This window comes from Crinia signifera, chromosome 3 (genome assembly GCF_055691185.1).
Source record: "Crinia signifera chromosome 3, ASM5569118v1, whole genome shotgun sequence".
In the NCBI taxonomy this organism is placed as follows: Eukaryota; Metazoa; Chordata; class Amphibia; order Anura; family Myobatrachidae; genus Crinia; species Crinia signifera.
Genome location: NC_139219.1, coordinates 34,034,609 through 34,045,974, shown reverse-complemented (window position 1 = coordinate 34,045,974; position 11,366 = coordinate 34,034,609). Strand labels below are relative to the sequence as shown.

General features: G+C 45.2%; 1 protein-coding gene across 1 annotated transcript in view; it reads left to right on the top strand.

Annotated features, from left to right (window-relative positions):
- Nucleotides 1–1,758: 1,758 nt before the first annotated feature.
- GPCPD1 (glycerophosphocholine phosphodiesterase 1) overlaps nucleotides 1,759–11,366 on the top strand; it is a 52,958-nt gene continuing 43,350 nt past the window's right edge. The window contains exons 1-2 of the mRNA XM_083175617.1: nucleotides 1,759–1,961; nucleotides 2,916–3,004. Of these exons, the coding sequence (XP_083031743.1) occupies nucleotides 2,956–3,004 (49 nt within the window). The 5' untranslated portion in view covers nucleotides 1,759–1,961; nucleotides 2,916–2,955. The remainder of the gene's footprint in view (nucleotides 1,962–2,915; nucleotides 3,005–11,366) is intronic.

Sequence of the window (11,366 nt, the reverse complement as noted above, 5' to 3'; positions counted from 1 at the left end):
CATGAGAAGATGCAATTATAGGCCACACCCCTTTGTGCTAGCCACGCCCCCTAACTGTGGCCCTCTTCTAACAGCCTTTAAGTTTGGAGGTATGAGGTAACCAGTATTGTACCGGGGCATGAAGGGCCCACAAGGCGAAGTAGTGGCAGGGGCCCATTTTGCAGTCTTGGCTAACCATCAGCGAGTGCAAGGTATCTTATATAATGTATAATTTAAAAAGCACAGTCTGGAACTTGATCCGATGAGGAGGCGGTGGGGATAAGTATATAAAAAAAATGCAAATAACATCTCTGTTACCCCAGCTCTTGTGCTTATGTCCCTCAATCTAAATTTACAACTGTAAATGCTGGAATTTCTACAAGGTACAGTATAGGGATGTGTTGTAGGGAATGTGTGTACACCATTTTATCTCCCTTGAAAACCATGTACATAACTAAGGGATCCAGTCATTCATAGCCTGAAATAGGCTTTATCCACCATAAACTGTCTAGATGATGTGGCATATCCATGGCATAGTGACACATGGGCCTAATTCAGAGAGTAAAGTACAGTAAACACGATGTTTATGTACATTTCTGATTTTTTTTTTTATTTAAATTCACTCAAAAGCTGCACTGTCCATATGCAGATCTGTGGGTCTACAAAAGAAGAGTTATAACTTTCACATTTTGCATTTTCCAGACCCAAAAGTGGTTGTTTATGGGAGAACATGGACAAATTACGGACATTAATGACCAGCTGTGAGCCTGTGACATTGTAGCATACACACTGGGTGATATTCTAAATAATCATACTTGCCTACCTTTGAAAACTAGTTTCAGGGAGATTATAGTTGGTAATAGAATTTTGCAAAGCGCCCCATTGAGGGGGCATGTCATGCTCCACCCAAGGGGTGTGTCTAGTACCATATATAGAGAGATTGTGAATAGAGAGTGTGAATGTGGCACCCACAAGCGTGGGTGTGTAATTTAAAATGAGTCATATCCAAATGTAAATGAGCCCAAAAGCAGTTAGTAAGAGATACTGTACTTGGTAAAGTGCAGGGAAATGGTGCTGATGATTTAATGTAAATATGTCTGTCACTCTTTCTTTTCATAAAAATGTAACATTGTAATGTGGGCTAGGTGACATGAGGGAGATTGCTAGACTAATGAGGGAGGGAGGGAGATCGCTGCTATTTCAGGGAGTCTCCTGCAGAATGCAGGAGGGTAGGCAGCTATGTAATATCTTTCAGAAGGGCCAAAATGAGCGATAGCGTTGGAAATATTGCAAATATTGCATCTTTTGGATGTTCATCAACACATTAACAATTTTTGGGGAAATCATCGATGTCAGGACTACGCGGCTTAGACAAAGGAATGGGATTGTGATCCCCGCATAACACAGTATGTACAGGAAAAGGAATTTTACCATTGGAACTCCTCAATGGGTGGTAAAACCATTTACCATCAGTAGGAACCCATGTTAGCCCAGGTTACTGCAGTTGAGATCTGCTGACATTCCCAGTAAGCAGTACTTTGGGCAATGACTGGAGAAGATAGACCTAATATCATCATCACTTGTATGTAAACAAAACAACAATGATATGATGCCAAACACTGCATCACTCTCCTCAGTCCTCACCAGCCAGCGGACAGCCAATTACATAAAGACTTTTATTCGCAACATTGGCGCGACAATCGGCGACGGGACCGTGATGATTGGTGCGGCGGATAGCTGTGGGCGGGGCCTGTTGCCGTAGGGAAGTGTGTGATGCTGGCTGACTGCGGCTTCCGGTTGTGCTGACTGCAGTAGTCTCCTCCGGAGCTGGGCGGTTCCATTCCAGTCTGGACCGGTTTGGCCGGTGTAGTGTGGTGTGGTGAGGTTGGCGACGGCGGCGTCCTCTGCTCACAGCCCGAGTTCCCGGTCATGTACGTTTTTATTCGGCAGTACTAACTGTAACCTGCTGTAGTCTTCCTGGGGTAAGTATGTCAGTACCCTGCTGTAGTCTGTCCGGGGTATGTGTGTCAGTGCCCTGCTGTAGTCTGTCCGGGGTAAGTGTGTCAGGGCTGGATGTATTAGGCTCGGTGAAGTGATAGACTGGTTTTTATTACCGGCCACTCAGCTGCTACCTGTCATTTGTCAAAACAAGCCTGTAACTTCACAGCTGATTGGCCGGTGAAATAAAAACAGACAGTTTATCACTTCACTGAGCTTAATAAATCTACCCCTCAGTGTCCTGCTGTAGTGTGCCTCGGTAAGTGTCAGTGCCTGCCTGCTGTAGTGTGCCTCGGTAAGTGTGTCAGTGTCCTGCTGTAGTCTGCCTCGGTAAGTGTGTCAGTGCCCTGCTGTAGTGTGCCTCGGTAAGTGTCAGTGCCTGCCTGCTGTAGTGTGCCTCGGTAAGTGTGTCAGTGCCCTGCTGCAGTGTGCCTCGGTAAGTGTGTCAGTGCCCTGCTGCAGTGTGCCTCGGTAAGTGTGTCAGTGCCCTGCTGCAGTGTGCCTCGGTAAGTGTGTCAGTGCCCTGCTGCAGTGTGCCTCGGTAAGTGTGTCAGTGCCCTGCTGCAGTGTGCCTCGGTAAGTGTGTCAGTGCCCTGCTGCAGTGTGCCTCGGTAAGTGTGTCAGTGCCCTGCTGCAGTGTGCCTCGGTAAGTGTGTCAGTGCCCTGCTGCAGTGTGCCTCGGTAAGTGTGTCAGTGCCCTGCTGCAGTGTGCCTCGGTAAGTGTGTCAGTGCCCTGCTGCAGTGTGCCTCGGTAAGTGTGTCAGTGCCCTGCTGCAGTGTGCCTCGGTAAGTGTGTCAGTGCCCTGCTGCAGTCTGCCCGGGGTATGTGTGGTAGTGCCCTGCAGAGGTTTGCTTGTGATATGTGTCAGAGCTGGCAGTAGTCTGCCTGGGCTATGTGTGTCTGCCCTGTTTTAATCTGTTTGGGTCATTATTTCTAGGGAAGAGCTTTCTATGTGGGCAGCATAAGAAGACTCCACCATGGCGTCCTCTCATGTCACCTTTCAAGTCAGAGGAGCGGTAGTGCCAGGTAACCACCATTGTTTATGAAGATGCAAATGTGTTGGGAAAATGAACATTAATTATGCAGCAACTTGGGTTCCACATTCTTCAGCTGTGTTTGTGTAGAATTAGTACTGTACTTATAGATTCTGTTTTTTTGTAGAAAGATAAAATCATCATACATATAACCAGCATCTGTCTGTGGTTTGGTTGGTTTATCGGATTCAGTACTGAATCCCGGCGGTCGGGATCCCGGCGTTCAGAATCCTGACGCCGGAATCCCAACAGCCGAAATGCCGACAAGGGGGGGACGTGGATCGCCCCCCCTTGCGGGCTCGCCACGCAGCGGGCCCGGTGCCTCGCTACGCTTGGCACTTTAATTTTATTCTCCCTCCAGGGGTGTCGTGGACACCCACGGAGGGAGAATGTGTCGGGATTTCGGCGGTCGGGATTCTGAACGCCGGGATTTTAACTGCATCCCGGTTTATCCTATGGCATATTACTGGCACTTTACTGTATTTATATAGCTTATACCTTATTTTTTTTATTTTTATAGTGTTTTGTTCTTTTTTTTTTTTGTGTGATATTTTTATGTTTTTGGTACTTGTGTAGTTTCACGGCGGCAGCTTACGCCACGTTTGAAGCTACTCTAATAGCTTAGCCCAATGGCTGCTTTTCGGCAGCCTAAGTTACGTTATTAGCGTAGCCCAACGGCTGCCTTGCTTGTGTAGTTTCACAGCGGCATCGTAAGCTACGTTATCAGCGTAGGCTGCCACCGTGAAACTACACAAGTAACTACCGTACTGTTGCTGGGAACTGCATCTCTGTCCCCGGCGTCCCTGGCAAGACTAGTCAGCGCCTCTCTCAAACTGCCGGCGCCAGCATGATCCCCTCTTTGGTGCAGAGGTGATCATGCCGGTGCTGGGAGCGTCTCAGATGCTCCAGCAATGATACTCTCCTGTGTCTGAGGAGCTATTGCCCAGATGTATGACATGGCAGGTGTGAATGTGTTCCTGAAACACACCCCCACTATCCACGGCAGCCCGAAGCATGGCGAGTGGGCACGTCACGCATCCTTTTTTTCTCACAAAAACTGTGAAATACAATAGTGTACCAAACGCAGCGAAGCATGTCAAGCGGACGTGGTACACTAATATGGTGCCCATGTCAGTATTTTAACATGTTCGACGGTACGATCATGATATCGAGTGTCTGCATTTCAACTGTCTGTATTATGTAGCTGCCGGTATTGATGGTTCCTGCTATAGATTCCAGACCAACGGGATGGGCAGCTGCGTTGCTGCGGGCGGCCTGCCCGGCCAGGAGGCACGCGCATGCACAGAAGTAACTTTAACCAGCCATCCATTCAGTTTAAGGTTCTTCTGCACATGCGCCCACCTCCCGACGGGGCGGGTCGCCTGCAGCGACACTGCTGAATACAACCTTACCATCGCAAGCCATCTATCAATGGCATAAAACTATTCGACCCTCCACTATCGATGCCCGAAACATGGAGAGCTAGGTCACAACCATCAATGTTTTGAAAAACTAGCCATCATCGCTAGATGTGCTGGAAAAATCATCAGACTGCCCATCTCGCTAGCGATGATGCTGGAGCGCACATCATCGCTAGTTGGCCGCCGCTGGGCCATACACACTAGGCGATTTTTCTTCTTCTGAATATCGTCAAGTGTGTATGGGCCTTAAAGGTTATAGGGCAACTAATATGACCACTGAAGTGTGCCATGTTACAGAGGATACAAAGTTTGCCCAGTATATACTGTCCCTGCTTGACGAGACCCTAATTCTATAAAAGAGATATTTGTAACAATCAAACATAGATGTTAGTTATATGTATGAGCGCTATAAATAGCTAGTAGTAATAAAAGTAATTGTTGCAACATTGTCTTTGTGCCACGGTCATACGGTATTTTCTTCGAAAGGAGAGCAATATCTTGCTGTCATACTGTATGTAAAGCAAATGTTAATACTATGGCAACAATCTCTAGTTCTGGAACAGTAAGGAGACTTGGTACAGTTTTAATCTCTTTCGAGTTTTAATCTCTTTCGGAGAAAATCCATGGGATTTGCCAGGAAAGGGTTGTAGTTCTGCCAATATTATGTCTTCGTTGGGGTGTGGTAAAAATGAGACCTATTATCCAGTCACAAAGTAAAGGGGGAATATCTTCACACCAAAATAAATAATGGGAAGTCACTATTTTTTTGTGTTGTTGTTGTTGTCCATTGTTCCAATTTCCATCTACTAAGGGGTCGATCCTATTAACCCCAAACGGCGCGGATGATTCGCGAGTTACGAATCATCACAACAGTGGGTGCACTTTACGGAGGGCCAAATTCGCTGAAAAGTCCTCGCACCTCCATAGGGGTTTCAGGCTCCATACCTCACCCAGGACACAAAATTGACATCACAGACATCCAGACAGTCAGAATCCCGTCCTTTCCAACAGTAACTCGACCGTTGGTATTCAATGTACGGAGTGTCGGAAAGTCTGCAAATCGGCAAAAACAGGTGTGAATCCAACAATCTGTGGCCATTTCCGACAAAACCGATCTGACTTTCTAAAGTCAGATCTGTTTTGTCGGCAACTGCCTTCAATGCTGTCGGTAACTGCAGCATTGAGTAGGCGAGTGCCGCTATTTTCGCTGGTGGAAATAGCGGCTGTGATTGATAGCCTCCCTTAGTCTGTGCTTTGCCATCAGGATGTCAGTGCTTCATTCAAGACCACCAACATTAAGGCCCCCACACACTAGAACAAATTTTTTTTGTCCGATTTTCCGACCGATCGTGTTTTTTTTTTTTTCTTTTTCTTTTACAGATATCGGCCGATTATCAATAAAAATCGACTGATATATCGGCCAAAAAGTGTGTGCGGAGGCATAAAGTTTTAACTTGCACTGTTTTAAACGTATACCGTACTCGCCTGCGCTGCTGATCATCACACAGACGTTTTCTTTGTTTGCAGGTTTACGGTCTGCTTTAAGCAGTAGTCCAATTAACATACACTACCACTAAGCCACCCACGGGGGTTGTGTTAATATGGCAACTTCTTGCAGAAGTATTTCAGCTTAATTCCCAGAAGAATTAGATGGTTACAGCTTGGAATAGATAATCTCCACTATGTAGCGTTAACTGGAAATATATTGGACATTGCGTTCTATAACTAATAGTATGGAGTAATTAGTCTGGATAATGAGCTGAAAATACGTGGCTTATGTCCTGCTTTTAAATGGCAGGAGCTGCCCTGTAATATTATCAGGAGACCGGTTTATGCAATACTGTCCTTGAACAGAATTGACCTTAAGGATTTTAGTTAGGATCTTGTGCTCCATTTAGTTTGCTGTTGCAGCCTAAATACCAGTAAACAAGGTCACGCAGTAGGGGAAATGCTAACCTGCGCTAATTTTATTCCGCCTTGGCTCAGAAACAAGTATCAGCATATCTGTCTAGATCTCTGTAACTTAGCCAGTGATACTCATGTGGTACAAATGCTTATTTCTGTATATTCCTCAGTGATACTGCAGACAGCAGGAATTTCCTGATGTCCAGACTTGTGCACACTCTTGAAGGTCTCGGTTCTGAGAGCGATTTGCACACTGAGGCCCGAATTCTCCACTAAATGAGTTACTTTATGTAGGGTACACACCAGAACGCTCATGATCGTGAGTCAATCATACGATGGTCACACGATCTGATCACAATCTGTACCCAGTTAAAGGGGTCATTTTCAAGTCCTGACTGCAGCATGTAGGATCTGCAAAACGACCAGCGGGGACGCACATCGAATCGGATCTAAAACATGCCCAATTTACGGACAATCGGTTGAGAATTGTATCGAAATTAGGGGAATTGATGCCAAATCGGCATGGTGTGTACCCAGCATAAGTTTACAGCCACAGAGGGGTGAATGTAGCAGCTGCTGCTCTTGTCTGCAGCATCCCACCTAATTTAACTGCCCCTTTTGATGATTTTGTGTTACTTAGCTTATTAACTATATATTTGATAAAAGTATAAACCTTATCGAGCACTTTTTCAGGGGAGGATGTAGCAACCATTTGCAGTACATCATGCCGATACTTGACGCATATGTACTAACATGACTTTTTACCCTCCACATTGGAGCCCCAGGGGCAGGTATTTAGTACATTCTAAAAATTAGGTTTTAACTGCATTTCTGCCTTCGTACATGCTGCCCTCAATGTGCTGTCTCAGTTGACTTTACTCCCGATTGTAAGTCCTGTTATCAGTGCCAATACGCACTTTCACACATTTTACAATTCTACTTATGACCTACACTACTGATGGGGGCATGCCCCTGTCGTCTGCATCCCCAACGCTCTGTATTTAATATGAATAGGTGCTGAGCACAGCATTTATTCATTAGCAAAACAGCGGGTAGGCTGTTTTATCCGGCGTCGATAAAGGGCCAGGGAGCATGCTAAAACAGCCTAGTGTGAACAATTATTAGTATATCGCACTCCTACCCATTTCAGATGGCAATGTCTGGTCCGACCCGGCAGCATCACATTCATATTAAACCCGAGTTGCCCAGAGGGAGACCCTGGTTTAACCCTGCTTATAGCCCAATTTGAATTGCTGGGTTGCTCGACCCAGGTTATAAGTTTTAAGGTGCCCATACATATTACAATTATTGTATACAATATCTCATCGCATCTCGGTTTTACGATGAGATGAGAAGTATGTGTGCAGCACATACTTTCTGTGCTAGATCTCATCTCATCGCAAAACCAAGATGCGATATTGTAAACAATAATTGTAATGTGTATGGGCACCTGGAGTTGAGGATGCAATGTGAAAGGGATATTAGACCAATTTAAAACTGCATATTGCAGAACAAAATGAAGTGAATATCTTACAGATGTAGATATGAGAGTGCAAAGGGCTCTGGTCTTAAACTCCAGTTAGTGTCCATTTATGTGGCTTTTGATACATTTGTGTTTTTATAGAACTGCAGTATAAAAAAATACATGTAAGATGATGATTTTATATTTTACATAAAAGCCCAAGGCAACTGAAAACAGGTTTCGCTAAACCTTTTGTGTGTGTGTTTTTATGTATAATTGTATAGCCTGATACAAGAAACATTGCGAACAAATTGCTTTTGATGTTTTATCTGGTGTAATTGGGAAAGGTGCAAAGCAGAGATGGTGGAGGGGTGGTTGCAGCACTACAGCGGTGTGGTAGTTGTGGTTCCTTTCGTGTAACATACTCACATACTTTATCAATACTTCCCAGACCTCCCCGCCTGCATTCAGGCTACCTCAGTCTTCACTGTTTAACATCATGAGCATGTTGACATTTCAACCATGTCAACATTTTAGGATTTTGACATACTGTATTGCTTGTCTACATTCTTAACTGTACACTTTCAAAAACTCAACTTTTTTTTTTTTTTTTTATTCGCGCCCATCAGAGCAATTCAGTTAAAAGAAATAAAAGTCAAACGTTGGAAATTGGTGTGCTAAGATGAGAAACCGTAATGGCGAGACTAGAATCCTGTCCCACACTTTTGTGCCAAACCAAGGGCTGGCTTATCCTATTTTTAACATACAGAATAGGCTGTTTTGATTTGGAGTAACTGCTGCGTTTATTCACCTCCAACTATCCCACAAGTGTTATGCAAGCAATTCAGAAAAAATGGACAAGAGCCAGAAGCTTATTCTATTGTGACTTAAGCTTCTGCATGTCAAACTGGGCAGCCATAAATGATCCTTTTGATCTGTTTAATAACCCGATATAATGCCAGGTTGCCTTAGATGAACATGGTCCGCTGAGCGCATGATAATAACCTCATTCTGAACCCCAATAATCATTAGCAACTGTATGCTGCATTGTTACCTGAAACGTGGATTATTTTGGTAGCTTTGTTTTTATGTAGATGACTACTGTTTAATTCCTCCGCTCTCCTGTTCCGTGCAGCTGGGGAACAGCGGGATGTTCTGCAGCCTTACCTGATGACGAGGGAAGGATGTGGTTCAGTAGAAAGGCTGCTTTTTCCTCCTGCTCTAATTGCTTTTTGATGTCAACAGACATTTATTATTCACTCCCAAAATAAACGTTTTTTTTTTTTTTTAAATTGTTTGTACAAATGTTGACATAGTGTTCTCTGATCTGTATGTAGTGTTGCACGGGATATGGTTATTAAGTAGACACTCTTGATGTCGACATGCATTAGGTCATCACCTGAAATGGTTGACATACCTAAGGTTGGAAGCTTGACACAATGGGAACTCAGCACTCAAAATGTCAACATGAGTTTTTCATGGTATTTTTTTTTAGCCGACATGTGTCGACAGGCAGTATTTCATGCGATACCATCCACTACGGCGCGGTGGGAGAATAAAATAGTGCGCCGAGTGCAGCGAGGCACCGTGTCCGAAGCATGGCGAGCGCAGCAGTACACTTGTGTCCATGTCGACTGTGTTGTCATTCGGGTAAAAAACAAAACGTGTAAACTCATGTTAACCTTTTGACTGTTGGACTAATACTTGTGTCAACCTTTGGACCTTGTTGACCTTCAGTAGTCGACCCTATGACCCATACCCAAGTTGCACACTGGTGAAGTGCTACCATAGGTTCAAGGGGTGCAGCTGCTATGAAGACCAGAGTTGAGAGGGGCCCATCTTTACAGTCTTATATGTGCTATATATATTTATTACCATCAGCTGCTAATACCACTTTTACACCAAAACTTCCTTGTCGCACCGGGTTTTTGGACCCGGATGCGACAAGGCAGTTGTTCCCTTTTACATCAGTGTCCCCCGGCAATATGCCGAGTAGGGGACGCCGGTGACATATGCCGGGTAGGGGACGCCGGTGAATTTGGGCCCTCAGCTGGCGCTCGGAGATGAAATAATCTCCAAGCGCCAGGTAACCCGCCGACCGTCACCCCCGCAACGCTGCCTGATACCCCGCAACGCTGACCGGACATGCTGGGGGCAATCCCTGTACCCAGATAAACTGCTGGGCTGCCCCCAGCCTCTGTCCATGAGATGAATGGATGCCGCACACAGGCATCCATTCACCTCTGCTGCTGTTTGCATAGTACCGCAGACAGCAGCGGAGGCTGTACGCAGTCCCTGCCCAACCTCCGGACTGACCTCAGGGCGCTGCGGTCCGGAGGTTGGGGCTCCCTGATTGGAGGAAATCGGTCCCTGGGTCGGATGACCCGGGTTACCCATTTACACGGCCCCTGACTCCGGGGAAGCCCCATGTCCGACCCTGAACATTTGCCGGGTCGGACACCGGGTAACAGGACCCGGGTTATTTAAAAAATATATATTTTTGCCCATTTACACCAAGCCCCGGCCCGGACTGGAGCGGCAATAATCCGGGTCGTGGCTCTGGTGTGAAAGGGGTATAAATATTTGCTATGGGGTCTACGAATATCCAGTTATGCCCCTGGCTGCAGCAGAAATAAATACAGAATACTATTTAATACATTAGACCAGTGTTACAAGTGTAGTAAGAATATTATGCTGTGTCAGAGTTGTGCTATAAAGTAAAACCGTATTCTTTCATATTTTCTAACAATATTATTAATTTGTGTACAAATCTCTGCCTGTTTCTCAGGTCATGGCTTGCCGATCAGAGTTTGCAAATACCATATGCTCCTCTCTTTGTTAAATTGTCTTATTTAATGAAAGCTGCCAACGAAATGTAAAGAATTCCTTTCCCTTATGATGTGTAGGATATAATAAAGCAAAACCTAGTACCCTTCATGTACTGCAACGTTATTAACAACGTAACAATAAAATAACTTTTTAAATCCAGACCAGAGAAAACGATTGCTTGGCTTTCTTCAAAGTTTATATCCTGTGAGGATATGGGGGTAATTAGCTCAGTAGAGTGGTGAATTGGCGCAGTGTCTAGTAGTGGGCAAAAAGCGGCCCTCCAGCTGTTTTTGATGAGCTACACATCCCAGCATGCCTTACATCAGTTTCAGCATGGCCAAATAGCAAAACTAAGGCAAGGCATGCCGGGATTTGTAGTTCATCAACAGCTGGAGGGCCGCTTATAGTCCACCATCGGGGAGGATTAAGTTAGGATCCTAATACAGCTTTTCAGGTATATACATTAAGCTAATGCTTTACTGGGCAGCATGAATTAAACAAAACCACAAACAGGCCTAGACCCCATTCAGGGTTCTAACTAGAGGTGTGCAGGTTTGGATTTACCCGGATGTCAAAACAGGATCTTATTGGTTATCAGCGGTCACATGTTTTTGCTCCAAAACATGTGACAGCCGGATAGGCAATAAGATCCCTCTTTTGACATCCAGGTAAATCCAAACGGTAGCTGCTAGTCCCCCTTTGCTGTAAGGACCTGGGGAGGAGAGGGGGCAGGGTGA